The sequence below is a fragment of the Humulus lupulus genome, chromosome 3 (genome assembly GCF_963169125.1).
Source record: "Humulus lupulus chromosome 3, drHumLupu1.1, whole genome shotgun sequence".
Lineage (NCBI taxonomy): Eukaryota > Viridiplantae > Streptophyta > Magnoliopsida > Rosales > Cannabaceae > Humulus > Humulus lupulus.
This window is the reverse complement of record NC_084795.1, coordinates 3,483,325-3,508,429: the sequence shown is the minus strand read 5'-3', so window position 1 is coordinate 3,508,429 and position 25,105 is coordinate 3,483,325. Positions and strand designations below refer to the sequence as shown.

At 35.6% G+C, this 25,105-nt stretch overlaps 4 protein-coding genes and 1 pseudogene across 6 annotated transcripts; 4 read left to right on the top strand and 1 right to left on the bottom strand.

The window, feature by feature from the left end:
* The first annotated feature begins 320 nt into the window (after positions 1-320).
* LOC133821780 (uncharacterized) lies at positions 321-10,294 on the top strand. 3 transcript variants are annotated; one of them, XM_062253923.1, is made up of 14 exons: positions 321-630; positions 1,202-1,340; positions 2,432-2,651; positions 2,746-2,846; positions 3,735-3,856; positions 3,934-4,025; positions 4,224-4,329; positions 4,913-5,067; positions 6,197-6,321; positions 7,080-7,201; positions 8,438-8,535; positions 8,695-8,963; positions 9,197-9,569; positions 9,660-10,294. In XM_062253923.1, exons 1-14 carry the CDS (start codon positions 340-342, stop codon positions 9,742-9,744), a joined length of 2,298 nt encoding a protein of 765 aa, XP_062109907.1. In that variant the 5' UTR covers positions 321-339; the 3' UTR covers positions 9,745-10,294. The 3 variants fall into 3 exon arrangements, with proteins under 3 accessions (XP_062109907.1, XP_062109906.1, XP_062109908.1); XM_062253922.1 differs by having other exon boundaries at positions 6,194-6,321; XM_062253924.1 differs by lacking the exon at positions 321-630 and having other exon boundaries at positions 1,208-1,345; positions 6,194-6,321.
* Positions 10,295-11,358: 1,064 nt separating this feature from the next.
* Positions 11,359-12,537, top strand: LOC133821779 (uncharacterized). Its single transcript, XM_062253921.1, has 2 exons — positions 11,359-11,590; positions 11,672-12,537. The coding sequence occupies exons 1-2, from the start codon at positions 11,435-11,437 to the stop codon at positions 12,329-12,331; spliced, it is 816 nt and encodes a 271-aa protein (XP_062109905.1). The 5' UTR covers positions 11,359-11,434; the 3' UTR covers positions 12,332-12,537.
* Positions 12,538-12,677: 140 nt separating this feature from the next.
* On the top strand, positions 12,678-14,996 carry LOC133821777 (pentatricopeptide repeat-containing protein At1g74630-like). The gene has a single exon (XM_062253920.1). The coding sequence runs from the start codon at positions 12,946-12,948 to the stop codon at positions 14,875-14,877; it is 1,932 nt and encodes a 643-aa protein (XP_062109904.1). The 5' UTR covers positions 12,678-12,945; the 3' UTR covers positions 14,878-14,996.
* Positions 14,997-15,111: 115 nt separating this feature from the next.
* LOC133821778 (AAA-ATPase At3g50940-like) lies at positions 15,112-17,758 on the top strand (annotated as a pseudogene).
* A 1,118-nt stretch (positions 17,759-18,876) lies between these two features.
* LOC133821722 (polygalacturonase inhibitor-like) lies at positions 18,877-20,031 on the bottom strand. The gene has a single exon (XM_062253872.1). The coding sequence runs from the start codon at positions 20,029-20,031 to the stop codon at positions 19,030-19,032; it is 1,002 nt and encodes a 333-aa protein (XP_062109856.1). The 3' UTR covers positions 18,877-19,029.
* Between the last annotated feature and the right edge of the window lie 5,074 nt (positions 20,032-25,105).

The window sequence follows — 25,105 nt, the reverse complement described above, 5'->3', positions numbered from 1 at the left end:
GGAAAACAATATATTTGAACTTAGTTTTCGGTACTGTAGATTATTCAGATTTTTTTGAAAATTTGCCTATGCTCTAAATAACTACAATATGCACGGTCATAACAAAAAATTACGCCGAAAATTATTCACGGGTCGTAAACACAAAAGCCCTACCGGTGGAGCTCTTTTTGAAGTCCTTACCATATAATATTCCTAAATTATTTTTAAAATAATTAGTGTGGTACAAAACATAATTTAAACAAATTATTTAAAAAAAAAAGATAATAAAGATGTAAAAGTGGGAGCTAGTATATATATAACTCAATAAATTGTTTTATTCCATAAAAAATAAATGAATAAATGATTAGGATATTGGTTTCTCGGTTGCGGAGTCTGAGATGGGTCACCGTCGTCTCCCTCATCGGCAACTCCCTCCTCATCCTTCTCTCCGCCTCTCTCCTCCTCATCGCTTACCCCTCTTGCCATCGTCGCCTCCTCATTCCCTTCTTCCTCCTCTCCTTCTTCGCCGCTCTCAGAATCCTTACCACCTTTTTCACTGCCGCAGCCCAAAAAGCCACCGCCATGACCATTGTCGATTCTCCGGCAGATGCCACGCCTGTCGTTGACACCGTTATTCGCCATGAAAGAAGGGTAACATTGCGCTTCTTTCTTCATTTACACCAACTTTCACATTAAATTTTTCATTGTCCACATTTTCTTTTCTTTGATGATGATAAACTTTCTCAAGTGACTGTTTTTGTGATCTAAGTTTGGTTTATTTTAATGTTCTTCCATGGTGAATAGACACTAAATGTTAGGTTTTGCTCTTATGTGGAAATATGGAATCAAAAGAGTGTTATGAGTTACATTGTCCTTTTTTGTATGTGTGTATACATTTCATGCTCTGTCTAGGAAATTGTTACTTGAAACTGGGACTTATTGATCCTTATTTAGATTCAGTTTTTTGTATGATATAACATCAACGGAACTGTACATATATATAAAGGATTGGATGCTCATTTCAGAAGTAAAGGAATGAGATTTTAGATAATTGACATTGTGAAGATGTGATCATACTGCATTGTAGTTTTAACATGTATGTGATACTTTCCTTCTTTAATTAAGAAGAGTTGGTAATCAAATTGCAGTGTAACTCTCTCTCTCTTTCTCTCTTTTGGAAGATATGGTTATATACAAAGTAAAATAGTTTCTCAATGAGCAGATGAGGTATAAACGATGGCTTTGGTGGACTCGGTTTGCAATGGTTGTTAATATGCTGCAATTTATTGGTGCAACTTACCTCGTGTTCACAATTGCTAGCTACGCGTCTCATGATCACAAATCAAGTGATTGCATTTTAGGTAAGGTGAGCTCTTCCCGTCCATTTATTTTAATCAGATTTATGCTTTCTTCCTATTTCCTAGAAAAAAGAAGAAGTTATTTTCTGATATATATTATACTGCTATTTTTCTTGGATTTTGTATGGCCATATATAGATATATTTGTATATGTTTGTGAATCACCTCTAGTTTGTTGATTTATCCCACTGATTAATGCAAAGTTTTGTTTCTATTAAAAAAAATCTCCTTGTGCATATATTGATATGTTCACGCAATATGTCATTTATTTCTTTAACTTTATCTAAGCTTATTTCCATGGCTCCTCTTTTTCTGGATTGTATTCATGCTCTAATCATGGCATTGTCATTAACTGAAGATATATACAGTTTATTATTTATATGAAGTAAAAATGCTTTGAACCATCCTTCAAGTGGGCTAAGTCATATCAGTACTGTACTCATATATATATATATATATATTTTGAAGTTATAATGATGTCGATTTGTTTAATTGTCAGATCTGTTAAATTGGAGACTGTATTTGTTTATGGGTTATTATCTAATAATCTAAGTATTGTTGTGCTGGCTCTTTTTTGTTTTTGTTTTGATTGATTGTTTAGTTATTGAAATAGGCCAATGGATGATAAGTATCATAATTCTTACTGTGCTCGATATATCATTAAACCAGTAGAAAAAAAAAGCCAAGAATTAAAATGCTAAAATGACCAGATTGTGGAACATTTCTTTTATTATTATTTTTTATCGTGACTGTAATGATATTAGAAGGCTAAAGGTGATTCCATGCACTTTGTTGCTATGATATTATTTTTCTATTTTTCATTTGAGTGTTTACTGATCGGGTTGTAAATGTGGAGAAGTCTAAGAAAAAAAAAGATATAATTTCATACATGTTGCTAGAATAAAACTTGTGATGAGTTTTATTTATAAACGTTTTCTTTCCTCATATATAATTAATCATACATGAAATCCGTGGTATGCAAGGAATATTAGAATATGTAGCATATGACCTGATCTTTTCCCTTCTGCTTTTTTTTTTTTTTTTGCATACAAATAATAATAATAATGGTCTTTTTTATTGACTATGTAAAACAGGGTTAGTAGCAGGCAGTAGCCCGTGGAAGGAGTACTTACTTATTTTCTTTATGTTCATGGCATGCTTTATTACAATACTACATTGTTTTATGGGATCTGACGTTCTAAAGTGGAGATCATACTATGGAACCAATGATGATGCATGGAAATCCCATTACAGGGAGGTATTTGATCATGGTATTCGTGAGGTTTTGTGCTGCCTAGGACGTGGCAAATACTTGTAGGTTCCTCTGTTTAGTGGTTGGCATCAGCATGTGTGCATGCATTAACACTTTTGTGCTTTCTGATTTTGACTTGTGATTTTATTTCTCTAGGAGTGCCTTGGAGGAAGATGAAGTTTTTTCAGTAGCTCGATTACTTGGGGATCTTGTTGCTTATCGTGCATCAGGCACTGGACATTTGGAATTGTTGGCAGGTATTTCTGGATTTTGACACTACAGTAGGTTGTATTCTTTTAATACTATCAGCATATTAAATATATATATATTTTTAAGTAAATGATGGAAAATGCGATGATCTGAAGACACCACCTTCTTGATTAATCGATGAGCAGTTCATAGGACAAGATGAAGAATTAATCAAGGAGGTTGGGGAAGATGAAGTGGTGGAGGGGAAGAAAGATGGAGCATTGTTGGGTGAAGACATAAGGTGGAAGTTAGGGCATAATTGTGGAGTTTACGGTGGAGACCCGAATATAATTTTGAAAGACCCACAACAAGCTGTGGTTAGTCTTTTTGGAAAAAGGAGATTACGTAGTATTAAACCAATTAAGCATACATAATTCTACTAGACCACGGTGATGTGTTGGTTGGTCTGAGTTTAGTGAGCCCAAATAAGCATACATAATTCTACTAGACCACTGTAATGGATGGATGATTGTGAGAAAAGTAAGTTTTTTGAAGACAATTCGTACTGTGTTTGGGATAAAGTTAATTTTTTTTTTATTGTTTGGCTATTGTTGTTTTTCTTGGTTTTTTTGTGTGGTTTTCTCTTCCATACCTGTATTATCAATATTGGTCTCGTATCTTATCAAAACAGTAATATGCAAAATAAGTTTCAATTGAATGCCTAATCGTAGAAAGACAAATTAGTAGACCAGGGGATAACTTACGGACTATGATGGGTATCCCTCCTATATTTAAAATTTTCTTACTATTTATAGTTGTCAGTATTGTTTTTATCAAATACCTTTTAAATGATTATGTCATGTATTTGTTGTTATCATACATCAAGTTTCATGTTCCTATTTTTGCGTTCCTTTCTTGTTGCATGAAATGAGATTTGAGAGCCAATTGATGTACAGGTCTAGCCTTGATGCAGAAGCAAAGTGAGTCACCGAATTCCTATGATGAGGGCATGAAAGCACCTGAAGAACAGATTCAGGAGGCTGCAGCTCTTCATAAATTTGCTGAAGCAGCTTATACGGTAGAAGTAGTACAAGCTCTTCTTATGTTGTTATTTTCTGTCATTTCATTTTTAACATATACAAACCACATGTGCAGGGCCCTTTACTTGATTTTGGAAGAAACCCTTTCTTGTTTCCTTGTGTGTGGCTCTATAGACAAGGGATTTTGACTCCCTGGATGCGCAACAGGTCATTAATTCAATGAGTAGACGCTGATGCACACATATGAGATAGCTAATATTATCCTACAAAATTGACTTGTCAAGGATTTGTTATCATCAAGTGTTTGGAATTTACATTTAATATTTATATTTCATTTTCTTTTCTTAATGAAGAAGATAACATTCACCCTTGACTATATTTATAATTATGCTTCTTTGTTCTCAGGCGACCCAAACTTGATGGTGATAACTGGTGGAGGGGGAATGCAGCAGCCTTTTTAAAACATGCTAAAGTACCCCCAGAAGTACTTCGAAAAGGGCGTGTTAACCAGGTGGGAGATATGTTGTGGGTTGTCCCTCACCTTTCCAGTCAGTGTAATTTGTCTTGGTTATTGATATTACTGCCAAAGTAGGTTGGGTTTCAGTTTTCTTGGGCAGAAAGGTGTTTGGGTTGAATACGAATGACGAGCTTATCATTGAATTAAATGCTGAACTACTTTAGTTGAATGGTCAAGGAGATCATTATTTATTTTTCTTGGGAGTTAGGATAACAGTATTTATTTTAAGTTAGAGAACTCTGTCTTCATTTTTTTTTGGTAAAATAAGAAACGATGATTCAAAAGGTCCCAGAAAACTGACATAGCAGAAAAACATAAAACAGATAGAATTACATCAAGTAATCTTAGTCCCTTAACAAATCGGAAAAGGAAACCAACAGAGAAACTGGCACTCTTTAGCCATATAGCAACCCCCAACTTTCTTTATTATAATTTTTTTTAAAACAAAACCCCTTGTATTACTAAAATGGGTTTATGTTCTTATAACTAAAATGGGTTGATGACAGGATAATGCATGAAGGATCTCAACTAATAAAATTAATGTTTTCTTCTTTTGTTTATGTACTTTCTATTTCAGGCAAAGTGCGAGGCAGCGTATTTTGTAATTGTTCTGCATCATCTAAGAACATTATTGATTGCTGTGCGGGGAACTGAGACCCCTGAAGATCTGATAATTGATGGTTTATGTAGAGAATGCATTCTTTCTGCAAAGGACTTGGATGGGATGATAAAGTATTGCTCTTCTATTCTCTTTGTTTTTGTCTGTGCATTACATGCATGCATGTCTGTCTGTTGTAGTTTCAGGATGTGAGAGAGCCTCAGAACTTAGTCATTCATATGCTAAAAAATAGTTTTGCAATTATAAAATGAATTGAATAACTTGTGTATTATACAATCAAGAGATCAGGGACACATAAACATGCTAAGCAAAAAATAAAGTCAAGTAACAATCTCCTAGAATCAAGGCTATACACATACAAAATCAGATTTCAGAAACCAGATCTTTACAGCTAAAAAAAGGTGAAAGGCTAATTCTCCTTTGACTAAATCAAATTCTATGCTCGTTTAATCTGCCAACGCTGTTCCCCAAGCTTGATTGCAGATGTTGATGAGGCCAAGCTTGTTCACGAGGAAATCAAACACGTGCTATGTCAATCCCTTTGTGTGTTTATCAATCAAGCTAGCTAGAGTGGTAGATTTGGTGGTGCTATGGTTGTACCATTAGAAAGAGTTGAAAGGAATTCCCTTCTTCGTTTTCATGGCCCAACCATAATCAACCATGGTTTTCCTCAGCCACAAGTGAGGACTCTCAATGAATTTGGGAGGAGGTCACTCTTGGACATGTGACCTTTGTCTCTTTTTTAAAAATAAAAAAAAAGATTAGGAAAAATAACTTTTCAGGAGTATTAACTACTGAGATACAATCCATAAAAACTAGGGATACTAACTAACCAAATACACACAATCACATGCTCAGCCTAAACACATATTCTAACTGCAACTATTATGGCAATGTGATTTGATCCTAAGTTCTTGGACACGATGCAAAAAGAGCTTAACAAATAAATTAGTGCTTTTGCTTGGTGCTTTTGTTATTTGTATCCTTAAAGTGCTTATGTTGCTTGTGTGTGCTTATTGTTGTTATATTTATGGTAATTGCTAATTAGGAATATGGCTTCTATTGGCTGAAGCAGGCATGGCAATTGTGAATAACAGTTGCTAAGTTGGGAAAATTTGTGCGCACACAATTTGGCTTGAACTATTTGTCATACCTTTTTATTTTTTGTTTGTGTCTGCGTGTTATTTTTTCTTGCTTTTAGTTATTTATTAATAGAGATTGTTGTATTGTGTTGTGCAGCAGTAGTCATGTTAACCCTGAAATTAAGCAGAAAGTTGTCTCATCTTTCCCACATTATGGGCACTCGGGCATTGTTGAAGCTGCAAGGAATCTCTATATACAAATTGAAGGAAATGATGAAGATGATGGTAATATTTTATTTATTTATTTTAATTTCAGTAGGTTGATTAACAAAAATTTCCCTTGTGACCTAGTGAGAAAACCATAATAATGTGCATGCTTAATATTGGATCTAGATTTGACTCGTTCAAGTGTCCATTCAGGCTTGACTCATTCAAGTTCAATTTAATTTTAAACTGAAGGTCAATATTTAATTTAGTAAGTTAACAATCTTGAAAATTATTTTCATTTAATTATGTATATAATATATTTATATGTCTGAAAATATAAATAAGATATTAACATATATTATGGGATCCTTGTTGAGAAATTCGGACATTTGAGCTTCTCTAGGAGAATCCATGATTATATAAATATACATGCAGCTTTGTCAAGACTAGAGCCAAGTTATCACGAATACACACACACACACACACACGTACATTTGGGCTTCTCTAGGAGAATCCATGATAAATAAATATACATTGTAATTCTTTGTTTGTGTTAATATACATCGTTATGGTTGGGCCATGAACTTCTGAAGATAATCCTGAATAATTACAGTGATCATAATTGACATGATATCCCTAAATAAATAAATACTCTAGCATAATAAAAATTGAACACAATTTAGAGGCATATGAAACTGAGAAGAAGTGCATGAAGTCCGTAGTTGTATGTCCCGAATTGTTCCATGTTCAATGATCAATGGCCTTCAGATATTTCCGTTCTGAACTTGAGTTTTTCCTTCATGTTTGGATGGTTGGTAATGTTTTTAAAGTTGCAGAATCCAGTTCAAATGGCCTTCTTTCTTCTCTACTGGGAGCTGGGTGTGAATGTGAGGGCTACAATGTTCGCATAGTGGGTCATTCCCTTGGAGGGGCCATTGCTGCTTTGCTAGGAATGAGAGTATGGATTTCCACTTGAAGTAACTGTGTGCTTTCACTTTTATGATTTTATATTCCTTTTTTTTTTTAGGCTCGAATGCTTTAAAATAACTTATATTCTTTCCACTGCTGGACATATTTTCTGAACATTGGAGTAGCGATTACATAATTATTGAATGTGGCAATTATCTTGTTCATCCCTTCAGTTTCACCCATACTATGTAATGTGCCTGTGTTGAAACATCAGAAAATAAATAAATCCTGATACCGCCAACTCCACAAGGATAGTTTTTTTACGCCAATTGCGGCTAGCAAGTGATTGGGGTGTGAGTGTGTGTGGGAGGGGGCAGGGGTTCTAATCCCCATCATGTGTAAGGATAGTTTTTTATTTTTGCAACATTTTCTTGACTAAAGCCCTTCTTTCTGTACCGCGTGCATGTTTGGTTGTAAATCCCTATATACTTTAATTTTCTTCAGTAGAAAAATACTTGTAAAGCCAAGAAACATTAAGTGGTACATCAGTTCTACAAAAGTGAGACAAGATTTTTCATATTGGGAACTAATGAATATATTTCACCTCTACCAAAATCTTTTTCAGCTCTTACCTTTTTATCTCATAAACTCAACCACTACTTTGGTACTTCAAACTTTGTAGGAAAATTTATATGACAAGAAAATTAACTTAGCTCTTACAGATATAACTTCAGAAAAAACACAAGAGGCAACAAAAATCATATGCTTAGGAACAAAAATGCAAAGGAATTACAATGATGCCACCTGCTCTTATTCATTATCTCAGAAAACATCCATTACAATCAACTTTGTCAAAGCTGTCAATCCAGTGTTCGCTGCAGAAGAAATTAAGATCACGATGCACTACAATTGATAAAATGTACAAGAGTAACGTTTAAAATGTACTAAATAAATCATGGCTTCTCTTTGTATTGCCTTAGTTACTCCACATTCTCTCTTATTTGTCCCTCTCTGATTGCCTTTGTAGCCTCATGTGTCTTCCTCTTCAGTATATGAATCCTTGACGTGCACAAATGCTTAGTGTGCTAGTGAAGTGACATAATGCGAACTTTAGCTATTCTTGGTTAAAAATCAAGTTTGAACCCATTCTATTTTCTAAAAATGTACTTATATATTGCATTTCTTTTTTTTTTTTTGGATTTTTGGTTATAGTCAATTTATATCAAACTGTCTAAAGTTGAAATGCAAGGAAGTAACTTTGTTTCTATTAAAATTTTATATGCAGCTATATCACAAATATCCAAATTTACATGTTTATGCATATGGACCCCTTCCTTGTGTGGATTCAATTGTAGCAGATTCTTGCTCACCATTTGTTACAAGGTAAATGTAATTGCTTATTGTAGATATGCTAGATTATTTCGTACTGCTAGATAATTTATCTGCTGATTCTTCTAGTTATGTTAGATTAAGCTATACTAAATATATAATTCTCCAGTTTTTGTTTCTTCTCCTCGCCTTCTGATTTTGGCCTTTTCACAGCATTGTTTTGAACAATGAATTCTCTTCGCGCCTTTCAGTTGGGTCAGTCCTACGACTTCGAGCAGCTGCTTTAACTGCACTTTCACAAGATTCCACAACTGATACAACCATGATTTTTAGGCTAGCACGCCGCTTTCTCTATGTGAGTAACTACGAAAGAAATAGTTCTGAAGTAGTGGAACCAACTTCAAATGGATACTCTGGGACAATAAGATCCGAAAATCAAAATGACCACGCATATGGAAATCAGGACATGTTTGATTCAAGAGGTACTTTCTTCTCAATCACACTTGAGTAATGTTTTTTTTCTTCATCTTTTATATTCTTGTGATGATCTCCTGAGGACTCAAATCCCAAACCCATGAGAGTGAAGCATGGGATTGACCCCAAACTCAAATGTCATTCAAGTTTTCTTCTTAGAATAACTCTTACATGATGAGAATCAGTGTTCGCGGGAATGAATCAGAAGAGATTTTAAGAAACATAGATTATTTTATTGTAGGATGCGAGAAACGTGATCGCAACTTTTCCCTCTTCAGTGAGACCGATAACAAGGATTTTGTCATTGAAAGTGAACCAAGTGAATTCACCGATCCTTTTGTTAGGGAAATCAATGGAGTTGACGATCCTGTATCTGAGTTTATGGAAACTGTACGAACATCTGAAAATGCATCAGCCGGGAATCCACCAGAGATGTATTTGCCAGGACGTATAATTCACGTGGTGCCACAAACTAGTAGTTTCCACATGTCTCTTTGGAAAGGCCCGGGAATCCAAGAGAGAGAAAAAAGTTACAAAGCTTATCTTGCCAACAGAGAGAGCTTCAAAGATATTGTTGTATCACCATCAATGTTTCTTGATCATCTCCCTTGGAGGTATTTATCAAAATGATTTTTTTTTTCATTGTACCATACTAATATTATATTAAGTAGCCTGGAAGTTGTTTCTAATGAAATTTTTCGCAGATGCGATTATGCTCTGCAAAAGGTATTAGAAACTCAATGCACTGCGAATCTCAACGAGTCCCATCAAATTGTTGATGTGTATTAAGGTGAATTCTGAACTCCTTAATTAGAATCTCTTTATCTGCTTTTGCTCCTATCTAAAATAGGGATCATCTTCTAAAATCGAGAACCTTATATGATTGATATAAAATCTCGGGGGAGCTTTCGAGGATTGTTAGTGTATCCGATTTTCTCATTCGAAGTTGAAAGCTTCATCAAGTGAAGAACACCGTGCACACTACCTGTAACAATAGGCACTTTCAGACCAAGTTGCTCCATTACAAGTCTTTCTTGCTTGTTGGGTAGTGTTCGAAAGTTTCTCTGCTTCAGAAATGTATACCATAGTAACAGAAATATCACACTCAAAATCTTATGGACAAATCTCCTTCTTATAGAGTGGATTTTTTTTTACTTGCCAATAAAAATGTGCATAATGAGAATGTGCATGTGCTGGTGATATTGTAGATGATCAAAATTTGTTCGAGAGCTCAACAAATTGATCATTATAATCAAGTGCCCACTCCACTGCCTAGTATTACTGATTTGTTCGATAAGATTATCTATTATATTGTATACCATAATATTTATTTTTCTTATCCTATTTTCTATGTTATTTCTATAGATAATATTTTTTTCTATTATTCCATGTTGATAGTCATTTTGCTGACAAATTTATCTATAAGGTGTTTTCTTTTTATTGGATGGGTGTTCCAACTTGAGATCATGTTTTTTTTTTATATAGAAGTGAGATATTGATTTTTTTGCTCGATGGAGGTGGGATCGACAGAGGTGGGAGTTGAAATTTCTCTGGGTTTTTTGTGAGAGTGGGAGAGAGAGAGAAATAGAGAGAGAAGTGAGATATTAATTTTTTTGGGTGTGAAAAAATGAGAGGAGTATTTTGGGAAATAGGAGAATGTTTAGCATCAATTTGAAATTGTTAATAGTGTTAAAATTGTTATGTAATTATCCCTATTAGTAGGTATAAAAAATAAAATTTCCTATATGAATTTAGCTTTTTGACACGACATGACACAAAAAATAAGATTGGACGAGGCATAGCTAAATAATGGAAATTGGCACAACATGACATAACTTATATTTCCTTTATTTTTTTTCAAGAGAATCTCTAAATTAAATCTACTTAAGATTATACATACCATCTTAAACATGCATGCATCCATTAGAATGCAATTTTATTATTATATATTCTATATTTTATGGAAATAAATATTTATACTTTATATTTTCAATAATACTTATTTTGTATCTTGTAATTTAAAATCGTACATATTTGATACTCTTAATTTAAATTTTATCAACATGACTAAAATATAACTAAACTGTATTAATTATATAAGTTTTAAATTTAAATTAAAATTTTTAATTATATATAATTGAGAATGTTCATCAAATTTAATTATTTAAACTTGATAAAGAATCAAGGGTAGAAATGTGTATATTTAATTAGTTAACAAACGTGTACAAATTGAATTCTACAATCCAAAGAAGAAACAAGGAAACAACAATAGTCAATGAACTTGGAATAAAGAATAACAAATTTACTTACGCTTCTTCTTCTTTTCTACTAGACCATATCAGATAATGAAATGAAAGGGGCTTAGTACCAAAAAAACTATAAATATTCAACTAATTCCAAAACCAAAACCAAAACCAAAACCAATAAAATATTAATTGGTCCTAAAACTGAACTCTGATCTGATCAGTGAGAAAAAAAAATGGCTGAAATGTTCGTTAACGTTAAGCAAGCGGAGCAATACGCCTCGGCTCGTCCCGACTACCCGAAAGAGCTCTTCGAATTTATAGCCTCCAAGACTCCTCTCCACGATCTCGCCTGGGACATCGGCACCGGAAGTGGACAAGCTGCCCTCTCCGTGAGTTTCTCCTGATAATAACAGCTTTATCATTATTTTGATTTTGAATTCTGATGAACTGTGCTTCACCTTTCATTTCAGCTAGCTGGGATCTACAACAACGTTATAGCCACAGACTCGAGCTTGAAGCAACTCCAATTCGCACCAAAACTCCCAAACATTCGTTACGAGCAAACCCCGCCAGCCATGTCCGCAGCCGAGATCGAAGAGAGATTAACACCGGAGTCTACCGTCGATCTGGTTACCATAGCCCAAGCTCTTCACTGGTTCGACCTCCCCAACTTGTACGACCAACTCAGGTGGGTGCTCAAGAAGCCAAACGGCGTCGTCGCAGCCTGGTGCTACACTCTGCCACGTGTCAACGACTCGGTCGATCAAGTCCTGGATCGATTCTACGGAGAATCCGGGCCTTACTGGGACCTGGCGCGGAAGCTGGTGGAGGACGAGTACAGGGGCATTGATTTTCCATTTGAGCCCGTGGATGAAGGGACCAATGAAACGGGGCCGTTTCGGTTTGTGAGTGAGAAGGTTATGAATTTGGAGGAGTTTCTCACGTATCTGAAGTCGTGGTCAGCGTATCAGACGGCCAAGGACAAGGGTGTGGAGCTTCTGGTGGATCGTGTGGTTGAGGAGTTTAAGAGAGCTTGGGCGAGTGATGATGGCGATGGAGGGTCTGGTAATGCTACTAAAGTGGTCAAGTATCCCTTGTTTTTGAGGATTGGAAAAGTCAAACACATGTAGGCTCTTTTTTAGAAATGGCACCTCTGGTGCACAATATCTATTGGTGCAACTACAAAAATAAGTACTGTGAGTACTACAAAATTGAATTTAATAAATATGGTGAGGTATCATTAATCAGCATAGTGTTTTGTAGTGTTGAAATAATAGCTCTTTTTGTACCTTAGGAATTTCCTCTTATAAAAATAAAATAAAATAATTTATATTTATATATATTTTTATTTGATTTTTTCTTAAACAAATTATTTGGTAATTAATAAATAATTTTCCCACTTAAAAAAATTAGAAATAATATCAATTAGAAATAATATAGGATAGTTCTCAAGTACACCCCAAGAATAAGTGCACCAGTATACAGCTTTTTTTCAAGTTTAGTTTTTGGTTCAAGTATTTTTAGTTTTAATTATTTTATAACTATTTATTTTATAATTATTTAGAATATTTTATAAATTTAAATTTTTTTTAAAATAATTTAGAGTGCAATATTGTTCAAATAAATTACTTTATAACAATGATTCAAGCAGAGATTTCATGTCATGTTTTTGTGGTTGAGTGATTCTCATTACATTGCATTGCATTGCATTTTCTTAGCACAAAAACAACCATGAAAACCAACTATGAATAATAATATCGAAAACTTATGCCTTTCTCTGTTGACGAAATGCAAGACCCTCCAAACTACAAAGCAGCTCCAAGCATTCATGTGCAAAAATGGCCTCGAAAACCATCCATTACTCGCCGGAAAACTCCTCCTCCACTGCGTCCTCACCATCTCCGACGCTCTCGACTATGGCCGCCGTCTCCTTTCTTACTCTCCACGCCCTGATGCTTTCATGTACAATACACTTATTCGAGGACTCGCCGAATCCGATTCACCAGATAATGCTGTGCATGCGTTTATGGAAATGCGTCTGAAATCGATATCTCCCATAGATAGCTTCACTTTTGCGTTTCTTCTTAAGGCAGCGGCTAATTTAAGGTGTTTTAGATTTGGGATGGAACTCCATTGTCAAGCTCTCCTTCGTGGACTTGATACCCATCTCTTTGTTGGGACGACTCTTGTAAGTTTGTATGCAGAATGCGGGTCTTTGAACTTTGCCCGCAAAGTGTTCGACGAAATGTTTCAACCAAATGTGGTTGCTTGGAATGCCATTCTTACTGCTTGTTTTAGATGCGGGGATGTCAAGAGTGGGCAAGAGTTGTTTGAACGGATGCCTATTCGGAATTTGACTTCGTGGGATATTATGCTCGCTGGGCATGTGAAAGCAGGGGAGCTTGAGCTAGCTAGGAGGACGTTTTTAGGGATGTCCTTAAAGGATGACGTTTCTTGGAGTACTATGATTGTTGGGTTTGCTCAAAATGGTTGTTTTGATGAAGCTTTTGGACTTTTTAGAGAGCTTCATCAGCTGGGATTGAAGCCAAATGAAGCTAGTTTGACTGGGGTACTATCTGCATCTGCACAAGCTGGGGCATTTGAATTTGCCAAAATCCTTCATGGTTTCATTGAGAAGGCTGGGTTCGTATGGATAGTTTCAGTGAATAATGCGCTTCTTGATGCTTACTCCAAGTGTGGGGATGTACGTATGACTCAATTAGTCTTTGAAAGAATGTCTGAGAGGAAGAGTATTGTTTCTTGGACTTCAATGATAACATCGCTTGCAATGCATGGTTATGGTGCAAGAGCTATACAGCTTTTCCATAAGATGGAAAATCATGGAATTAAGCCGGATGGGGTCACTTTCATTTCAATTTTATATGCTTGCAGTCATGCTGGTTTAATTGAAGAAGGACAGAGATATTTCTCAAAGATGAGAGATATCAATATAGAACCTACCATTGAACATTACGGTTGTATGGTTGATCTTTATGGGCGAGCTGGGAAACTGGAGAAGGCCTATGAGTTTGCTTGTGAAATGCCAGTTTCGCCGAATGCCATCATCTGGCGGACGCTTTTAGGGGCTTGCAGCCTTCATGGCAATGTCAAACTGGCAGAAGAAATAGAGAAAAGACTTTCGAGATTGGATCCTAACAATTCTGGGGACCATGTTCTTTTGTCAAATACATATGCCATTGCTGGGAAATGGGAAGATGTTGCTTCGGTAAGAAGATCTGCGAGTGAGCAGAAAATAAGAAAAGCTCCTGGAAGGAGCACGATTGAAGTTGAGAAGCTAGTTTACAGTTTTGTTGCAGGTCAGAAACAAAACGAGGTTGTGAAAGAAGCTTATGAGAAGTTGAGGGAAATAATGTTGAGACTTAAAGTTGAAGGTGGATATGTGCCTGAAATTGGGAGTGTTCTACATGATATAGAAGACGAGGAAAAAGAAGATTCAGTGAACATGCATAGTGAGAAACTGGCTGTAGCTTTTGGGATGGCGAGATTAGGACAAGGAAAGGTTTTACGAATTGTAAAGAATTTGCGTATCTGTAGAGACTGTCATGTGGTGATGAAGCTTATTTCTAAGGTTTATGGACTGAAGATAGTGGTGAGAGATAGAAGTCGGTTCCACTCATTCGAAGCTGGATCTTGTTCATGCGGAGATTATTGGTGAAATATGAGCAACTATTTACAATTGGAGTGTTCAGAGACTCCAATAACAAAAATAAATATTTTATCTTGTTTAGCAGGAAATAATTTGCATTTTTGAAGCATTTACAAGAGGAAAATAAAGCTGAGAAAAGAGAAAGAAAGTGGCAAAAATCAAAGAGAAAAGTGACAGAAATGAAAAGAACAAAAAAAATAGAAGCAAGGCCCAGGGCCTACCAAGGGCCGTGCTCGCTTGATCAAGCTCGCCCGTTGAGCAAGAAGCCTAGTACCCAGCCCACTTCTATACAGTCTGAGGCCCAAGAAAAGGGCCCAGCCTTGGGACCTCATGCACAACTTTGAGCCTAACGACCTTTTTAATTCTTGGGAAATTTACAAATATACGATCAACTACAAAAAAATTTAAATTCAATCATTTAAATTCAAATTCAAATTAAAAAAAAAAAATCTAAGCAGTCACATCATCATCATCTAATATCTAATAGGATGAAACCGAATCTTAGGGAAACTATGAATATTTAAACTTGGATTTTACCTATAAATTATACCCTTAAGTTGGACTGAAAAAATAATCAAATAGGGCTTTGGATGATAATGATTCCCTCAACCGGGGCCGTATGGTCTGCATTGACGACTATTACTGCGACAGCAGTGATAATTCAAACAATTTTCTACGAGATACGCCGTATAATCGAGCCCATTATACCCATGGACAGAATATTGCGGCTGTTGGAGAGAGTAGTGTTTTATACTCAGTGGACAGAGATGATCCTGACCATCGATGAATTCGATGATTTTTTGCATAATGAAATATTCAAGGCGTCGGAGACTTTCTTGAGCACAAAAATCACACCCTCCTCGTGTCAAAACCTCAAGGTTTTTCAGAATACCAACTTAAAGAATAATAATAATAATGAAAACGACATTATATCTATTAGCATGGAAAATGGCGAAAGGATCACCGATGTGTTCGATGGAATTGTGGTTATGTGGGAGTTCATCATCACAACGAGAAGTACGAATAGTAATAATCGAAGAGATGGGTCGGTAAGTGCAGTGGCTAGGCCAGTTGAGAAGAATCGATCGTTCAAGCTGAGTTTCAAAAAGAAGTTTATGGAGAAGGTGGTGAAAGGTTACCTTCCCTACGTAATAGATAAAGCTAAAGCCATCAATGAAGTTTAGTAGTGCAGCTTTTCTCTAAATTAGGTGACTACCATTACTCAGATGGGAATCCATGGAGTTCCATTGCTTTTGACCATCCATCCACGTTCGACACAATGGCCATGGATGAGGGAGTTAAGGAGGAACTCATACGTGATTTGGATAGGTTCCTGAATCGAAAGCAGTTTTATAGGAAAGTGGGCAAGGCTTGGAAGCGCGGCTACTTGCTCTACGGCCCTCCTGGTACTGGAAAATCAAGCTTGATTGCGGCCATTGCTAATCATCTCAAGTTTGATATATATGACTTGCAACTTTCGAATCTCCGTAGAGATTCCAATCTTAGGAACCTCTTGCTGTCCACAACCAACAGATCCATACTGGTTGTTGAGGACATTGACTGTAGTACCACTAATGTCCTAGACCCACGATCGTCATCATCTGACGCACGCTCCTTGGCCAAGAATAATAATCAAAAGAATGATAATAGTCAGGTACATATATATGTATATATATATATATATAGTCACGATCTCAGTACGTAGTTATTGATTATATATTTATAATAATCAAAAGAATGATAATAGTCAGGTATGTATATATATAGTAGGGGGAATTCTCTTATGACTGCTTCTAAGCCTACCGATTGACCCGTGAATAGTTTTCATTATAGATATATAGTAGGGGAATTGATCTTCACTTTAAGTCCTGCTGTGGCTGTTGGGATTTTCAACTCGTGAATAGTTTAGTTTTTGGGCATAATTTTTTTTGTCGACCGTGTATGCTCTAGCTTTCTGAATACTAAGTTCTTGGCCAAGTAATTTGTTTGAACCTAATTTTTTAAAAATTTGGAGATACTCTAAAAACTATTCGGAATTTTCTGAAAAAATGTTCACGGTCGAGAACATCGAGAGCCCCACTAGTAAGACCTAAAGTGAAACCTTACAGAAGAATTACCCTATATATATATATACGATCTTAGTAATACGTAGTACCTTTGATTATATATACATTATCTGTTCATGAGTCGAGAAAATTGAGAGCGCCACTAGAGTGAAACCTTACAGAAGAATTACCCATATATATATATATATATATAGTCACGATCTCAGTAATACGTAGTACGATTTGATCATATATATATACATTATTAATTATATATTTTTGTTGTTGTTTTACAGCTGACTCTATCAGGATTACTGAACTTCATCGATGGGTTGTGGTCTAGTTGTGCGAATGAGAGGATAATAGTGTTCACAACGAACCACAAGGAGAGACTTGACCCTGCATTGTTGAGACCAGGCCGCATGGACATGCACATCCACATGTCTTACTGCACTCCCTCTACATTCAAGGCACTTGCTTATAACTATCTCCACATTCGACACCACAAACTGTTTGGGCAAATCGAAGAGGCCATAAAGGAGGTGCAGCTCACTCCAGCTGAAGTTGCCGAGGACCTCATGCGTACTGATGATGATGATGTTCTTGCAGCAGACACCGCCCTACAAGGACTACTCCTCAAACTACTAAACCGCCGAGATCATCAACTTATTATATCTTCTACTAATAATTAAGAGTGATATATAAGTTTATTTATTATTTTTTCTTTAATCATAGTGGATAAGCATTGATCAACAAAAACGATATCACTTTTAATATATATTTATATTTTGAGTTAATAGCTATATATATGTATGTAGTTTTGAATGGGTTCAAAAAGGATATGCTAAACCATGTGAGTGACTCCATAATTATGTATCAACATATATCATGAACCATAAAATAAATTTTGATATCGAGACTCCTAGGTTATCGAATATGCTAAATTTTGGTTAATTATACACGGGCTTGAACTGATAAGATATACAATAAGCGGAAAACCAACCACAATATTTTGGATTTGAATCAGAAATATTTACACGGACTTGAACAGGTATAATAAGCGGAACTGTAACCGCGATATGATGCAGAACTTGAATTGCGATAATAAGCGGACTTTAACCACACCGTATATTAAGCATAAACATCTCCAAGGACAACGATCTCTAAATAAACATTCTCTAGCAAAGTATAAGCACATGCATACATCTTAATAACTAACAAACATAATACCAGTTATATCATGTTGTAGCCACGTAAAACAAAGGTTGACTTACTTGGGCTCCTTAATTAGCACTTCTCCAATTTTTCATCCTTTAGTTAGTGAACAGGTCTTCTTAGCCGACACAGTAATTATCATGAATACTTGGATTAATTGTGGCAATCATCTCAAGTTTGATATATGGTTACAACTTTTGTGCCCATTACCCTTGCAGATTCTTTAGTATTCACTTTCAAAATATTGCTCGAATTCATATTATAGAAATCAAATTTTTCTGAAAGGGGTACTTCTTTGGTAAATTGTAGATTTCACTAATTTCGATCCGTAATGTATTACACTCGTGTTTTACTTGTTTTATATTTTTTCCCATGACATCTCATGGTTATATACTTCTATTGGAGTTGAAACGGAGCTTAAAGTCAAAATTTGCAAACAATTTATGCTTTTCGATGGCAATTTTCGCAAGTTTTTCCCTTATATTTGTACATCTCTCAGTATTTTGGTCGTATCACCCTCTACACAGCTCGAAATTGCACGAAATTTTATACATAGAAGCCTAAGTATCCATGGGCTTCGAGCATGTTAGAATGTTATGTTCATCTCATTATGATCTGATCATAATAATACCATGCATATAAATATATAGTTATTTAGTGACACTGACTAATGTCATCCTAGATAAAATATTATAACATAGGTGGCATATTATAGCACTCGAGGCGATGAGTTTATATTGATGACTGATGATGATGGGGGAACTCGATTTTATTGTATCGTAAAACCTTGTATTTGAATTCATGCACCAAGTAACACGGTGAAATTTTATATCGTTTATGAAAGCTAAGCGAGCGCTCTACCATCTGAGCTACATCCCCAAAATATGTGCTTCTATAGCTTCTAACAAATTTCAAGCGGAGTACCACACAAGCAAGGGTTATGCAAATACGACGTGTTGTCGAAGCTCTTTAGCCGTCCACCAACGGGAATTTGTCCACACAACCTGTTGTAACTCACATTCATAAACTGAAAATACTTGAGTGAGGTCAACCCAACCGGAAGACTCCCTCTTATCTTATTATGGTTAAGATCTAACCAAAACAAGTTCTCCGGAAACTCAACGTTGGACAGGTCGAACTCCAATAAATTCCTTGAAAAGTCCACGTACTGCAACGTCTTCTTGTTCAAACCGAAGAAAACAGACGCATCACCTTCGAGATTGTTCCGAGACAGGTCCACGTGGTTGAATTCCAGCATATTCCCCAACGAGACTGGTATTGTACCGGAAAGTTGATTGTGGGACAGCACAAGGTAAAAGCTCTTGCCTTGGAATTCTCCAAACGAGTCTGGTATTGTTCCTGTTAGTTTGTTTCGGTCCAGGCTAAGCCCTGTGAGTTTTGGTAGCTGCGAGAGCGATCCCGGGATCGGTCCAGTGAGATTGTTGAAAGAGAGTTGTATGTGTTCGAGATTTTTCATCTCGCTAAGAAAGTCCGGGACCCGTCCCGAGAGATTGGCCCAGCTAACGACAAGGAACCTGAGCTTGGTGAGCTTGGATAGGGCTCGTGGGATAGGTCCGGTGAGATTGGGTTGCTTGTGAAGCCACAAGACATCGAGGTACGGTAGGTCTCCGAATTGGGAGGGAATCGGTCCCGAGAGGTCCCCCGAGAGGAGCATGAAGGAGGTGATACGGTGTGTCGTTTCATCGCATTTGAGGGTGTCTGTCCAGTCAACGCAGCAGTCGGTTTTTGGGTCCCATCTGGAGAAGACACGTGGGTTGTTGAAGGCTTGTTTGATTTGGAGAAGGACTCTCTTATCTTCGGGATGGCAGAGCTCGGAGTGACAAGGATAGTAGTGGAGATAAGTGAGGAGGAAGATTAGAATTAATAAGTTCTGGATCTGCATTATATTGAGTGAGAAATTTGAATTTGATGATTAAAATGTTTGGGTTTATAGGGTTTGTATTGGGCCCATAAGAGCATCACCAACGGACGTTATCGTCAAGGTGGCTGTTGATCATTTTTTGACAACACACCATTTTATAGTTTGAACAAAATTAAGGTATCGTTGTTTTCAGTGGCAACGGTACTTTTTTTTTTTATTAATTATATATATAAATAAAATATTTTTTACAAAATAATATATTAAATAATAATATATGGAGTTATAATTGACAATTTTTGGAGTAGCTTCGCATTGAAACATTTTTATGAAAAAAATTGCCAAAAATAATGTGAATGAAAGAGAAAATAAAAAATTATATTTTAGGATTATTTCAACATGTTAAACCACTTTTGTGGTAACCACTATTAGAGTTGCTATAAAGGAGACAAGCTATAGCAATTATGGGAAAGAAGACAGCTAGTGCCGCACTACATTGTTGACTAATTTTTTTTGACCAACTGAAGATAAGGTTGAAGCACTACTTCGGCTTAAGGTAGATTGATGAGCTGATATGTATATACTTGTCCTTTAGTTCAAAATGTAAATTGGGAAAAGAGTAAATTACAGTTAATAATGAATGTTTCATTAATTTAATTATCAATTTTATTGATTAAATATTGATTAAAATTAAGACTAACCCGCCGACATATTTTCAAATTTATAGTAACTCGTATTCCTTTTATGATTATCCCTTCTCTTGGATATTGTAATTGTATCTCATGCGCACTCATCCAATCTTATTGCTCACAAACATCACTTTGGAAGACAACACTCCCAAAATGGACGAATAAAAAAGGTGTCCATCAATGGCTGAATTTGGTAAGGGCCAGTAGCTGCAAGTAAGATACGCAAGTGGTATAGTCTCTTAAAAAATGTTAAAAAATTGGAAAGCCTTAATTCCACATTTGAAACGGAGCCTTAATTCCATATTGTCCACTTGGAATAATGTTATTTTTTAAAAAATTCGAAATGTTAAAAATGTAATTCTTTAACAATGTTATTTGACATTGTCAACTTGCGTAAGTGGAAAGCTTGCGTAATAAGCATTCTTCCATGTTATTTGAGTTGAAACGTATCCTTAAGTCTACATTTGAAAAAATTTCTACATTTCGAAGATAATTTTCGCAAGTTTTTTTCTTATATTTGTACATCCCTCATAATTTTGGTCGTATCGACCTCAACACACATCGAAATTGAACGATATTTTATACATAGAAGCCTAAGATATAGGGCTACAACTTTCATATTCATTACCTTCGAAGATTTCCTCGTATTCACTTTCAAAATAATGCTTGAATTCATATTGTAGAAATCTAATTTTTCTAAAAGGGGTACCCCTTTGGTAAATTGGAGATTTCACTAATTTCTCCGTAATGTATTACACTCGTGTTCTACTCGTTAGATATTTTCCACCATGACATCTCATGGGTAAATGCTTCTATTTGAGTTGAAACGGAGCCTTAAGCCCACATTTGAAAAAAATTCCACATTTCGTAGGCAATTTTCGCAAGTTTTTCCCTTATATTCGTACATCTCTCAGTATTTTCGTCGTATCAACCTCTACACACTTCGAAATTACGCGAAATTTTATACATAGAAGCCTAAGATATAGGGCTACAACTTTCCAATTCAATAACTTTGTAGATTTCCTCGTATTCACTTTCAAAATAATGCCTGAATTCATATAGTAGAAATCGAATTTTTCTGAAAGGGGTACCCCTTTGGTAAAGTGGAGATTTCACTAATTTCTCGGTAATGTAATACACTCGTGTTCTACTTGTTCGATATTTTCTACCATGACATCTCATGGGTAAATGCATCTATTTGAGTTGAAACGTATCCTTAAGTCCACATTTGAAAAAATTTCTACATTTCGAGGGCAATTTCCGCAAGTTTTTCACTTATTTTTGTACATCTCTCAAAATTTTGGTCATATCGACCTCTACACACATCGAAATTGCACGACATTTTATACATAGAAGCCTAAGATATAGGGCTACAACTTTCAAATTCATTACCTTCGAAGATTTCCTCGTATTCATTTTCTAAATAATGCTTGAATTCATATTGTAGAAATCTAATTTTTTTTCTAAAAGGGGTACCCCTTCGGTAAATTGGTGATTTTACTAATTTCTCCGAAATGTATTACACTCATGTTCTACTCGTTCGAGATTCTCCACCACGACATCTCATGGGTAAATGCTTCTATTTGAGTTGAAATGGAGCCTTAAGTCCACATTTGAAAATATTTCCACATTTCGAAGGCAATTTGCGCAAGTGTTTCCCTTATATTTGTACATCACTCAGAATTTTGGTTGTATCGACCTCTACACACCTCGAAATAGCACAAAATTGTATACATAGAAGCCTAAGATATAGGGCTACAACCTTTCTATTCATTACCTTCACAGATTTCCTCAATTTCACTTTCAAAATAATGCCTGAATTCATATTGTAGAAATCAAATTTTTCTGAAAGGGGTACCCCTTTGGTAATTTGGAGATTTCACTAATTTCTCGGTAATGTATTACACTCGTCTTCTACTCATTCGATATTTTCCACCATGTCATCTCATGGGCAAATGCTTCTATTTGAGTTGAAACAGAGCCTTAAGTCCACATTTGAAAAAATTTCCACATTTCGAAGGCAATTTTCGCAAGTTTTTCCCATATATTTGTAAATCTCTCAGAATTTTGGTCGTATCGACCTCTACACACCTACAAATTGCACGACATTTTATACATAGAAGGCAAAGATATAGCGCTACAACTTTCCAATTAAATACCATCGCAGATTTCCTCGTATTCACTTTCAAAATGATGCATGAATTCATATAGTAGAAATCGAATTTTTCTGAAAGGGGTACCCCTTTGGTAAATTGGAGATTTCACTAATTTCTCTGTAATGTATTACACTCATGTTCTACTCGTTCAATATTTTCCACCATGACATGTCAAGGGTAAATGCTTCTATTTGAGTTGAAACGGAGCCTTAAGCCCACATTTGAAAAAATTTCCACATTTCGTAGGAAATTTTCGCAATTTTTTCCCTTATATTCGTACATCTCTCAGTATTTTCGTCGTATCGACCTCTACACACTTCGAAATTACGCGAAATTTTATACATAGAAGCCTAAGATATAGGGCTACAACTTTCCAATTCAATAACTTCGTAGATTTCCTCGTATTCACTTTCAAAATAATGCCTGAATTCATCTAGTAGAAATCGAATTTTTCTTAGAGGGGTACCCCTTTGGCAAATGGGAGATTCCACTAATTTCTTGGTAATGTTATAAACTCGTGTTCTACTCGTTCGATATTTTCTACCATGACATCTCATGGGTAAATTCTTCTATTTGAGTTGAAACGTATCCTTCAATCCACATTTGAAAAAATTTCTACATTTCGAAGGCAATTTCCGCAAGTTTTCCCCTTATATTTGTACATCTCTCAGTATTTTGGTCGTATTGACCTCTACACACCTCGAAATTGCACGAAATTTTATACATAGAAGCCTAAGATATAGGGCTTCAACTTTCCTATTCATTATATTCACAATTTTCTTGTATTCACTTTCAAAATAATGCCTTAATTCATATTGTAGAAATAAAATATTTCTGAAAGGGGTACCCCTTTGGTTAATTGGAGATTTCACTAATTTCTCCGAAAAGCATTACACCCGTGTTCTACTCGTTTGATATTTTCCACCATGACATCTCATGGGTAAATGCTTCTATTTGAGTAGAAACAGAGCATTAAGTCCACATTTGAAAAAATTTCCACATTTCGAAGGCAATTTTCGCAAGTTTTTCCCATATATTTGTACATCTCTCACTATTTTGGTCGTATCGACCTCTACACTCCTCGAAATTGCACGGAATTTTATACGTAGAATCCTAAGAAATAGGGTTACAACTTTCCTATTCATTACCTTCGCAGATTTCCTCGTATTCACTTTCAAAATAAGTTCTGAATTCATATTGTAGAAATCAAATATTTCTAAAAGGGGTACCCCTTTGGTAAATTGGAGATTTCACTAATTTCTCTGAAAAGTATTACACTCGTGTTCAAATCGTTCGGAATTTTCCACCATGACAACTCATGGGTAAATGCTTATACTTGAGTTTAAACGGAGCCTTAAGTCCACATTTGAAAATTTTCCACATTTCGAAGGCAATTTTCGCAAGTTTTTTCCTTATATTTGTACATCACTCAATATTTTGGTCGTATAGACCTCTACACACCTTGAAATTGCACGAAATTTTATACATAGAAGCCGATGATATAGCGGTACACCTTTCCAATTCAATACCTTCACAGATTTCCTCGTATTCACTTTCAAAATAATGCATGAATTCATATTGTAGAAATCAAATTTTTCTGAAAGGGGTACCCCTTTGGTAAATTGGAGAATTCACTAATTTCTCTGAAAAGTATTACACTCGTGTTCTACTCGTTCGATATTTTCTATCATGACATCTCATGGGCAAATGCTTCTATTTGAGTTGAAACGTAATATTCAGTCCACATTTGAAAAAATTTCCACATTCCGAAGGCAATTTTCACATGTTTTTTCCTTATATTTGTACATCACTCAGTATTTTGGTCGTATCAACCTCTACATACCTCGAAATTGCACGAAATTTTATACATAGAAGGCAAAGATATAGCGCTATAACTTTGCATTTCAATACCATCGTAGATTTCCTCGTATTCACTTTCAAAATAATGCCTGAATTCATATAGTAGAAATCGAATTTTTCTGAAAGGGGTACCCCTTTGGTAAATTGGAGATTTCACTAATTTCTCCGTAATGTATTACACTCGTGTTCTACTCGTTCGATATTTTCCACCATGACATCTCATGGGTAAATGCTTCTATTTGAGTTGAAACGGAGCTTTAAGCCCATATTTGAAAAAATTTCCACATTTCGTAGGCAATTTTCGCAAGATTTTCCCTTATATTCGTACATCTCTCAGTATTTTCGTCGTATCGACCTCTACAACCCTCGAAATTGCACGAAATTTTATACGTA

Coding starts and splice junctions, on each gene's coding strand:
- LOC133821722 (XM_062253872.1), bottom strand. CDS start 20,031: ATGCAGATCCAGAACTTATTAATTCTAATCTTCCTCCTCACTTATCTC.
- LOC133821780 (XM_062253922.1), top strand. CDS start 340: ATGATTAGGATATTGGTTTCTCGGTTGCGGAGTCTGAGATGGGTCACC. Junction 1,341..2,431: donor ATCAAGTGATTGCATTTTAG/GTAAGGTGAGCT, acceptor TATGTAAAACAG/GGTTAGTAGCAGGCAGTAGC. Junction 6,322..7,079: donor AGGAAATGATGAAGATGATG/GTAATATTTTAT, acceptor TTAAAGTTGCAG/AATCCAGTTCAAATGGCCTT.
- LOC133821779 (XM_062253921.1), top strand. CDS start 11,435: ATGGCTGAAATGTTCGTTAACGTTAAGCAAGCGGAGCAATACGCCTCG. Junction 11,591..11,671: donor GTGGACAAGCTGCCCTCTCC/GTGAGTTTCTCC, acceptor CTTTCATTTCAG/CTAGCTGGGATCTACAACAA.
- LOC133821777 (XM_062253920.1), top strand. CDS start 12,946: ATGAATAATAATATCGAAAACTTATGCCTTTCTCTGTTGACGAAATGC.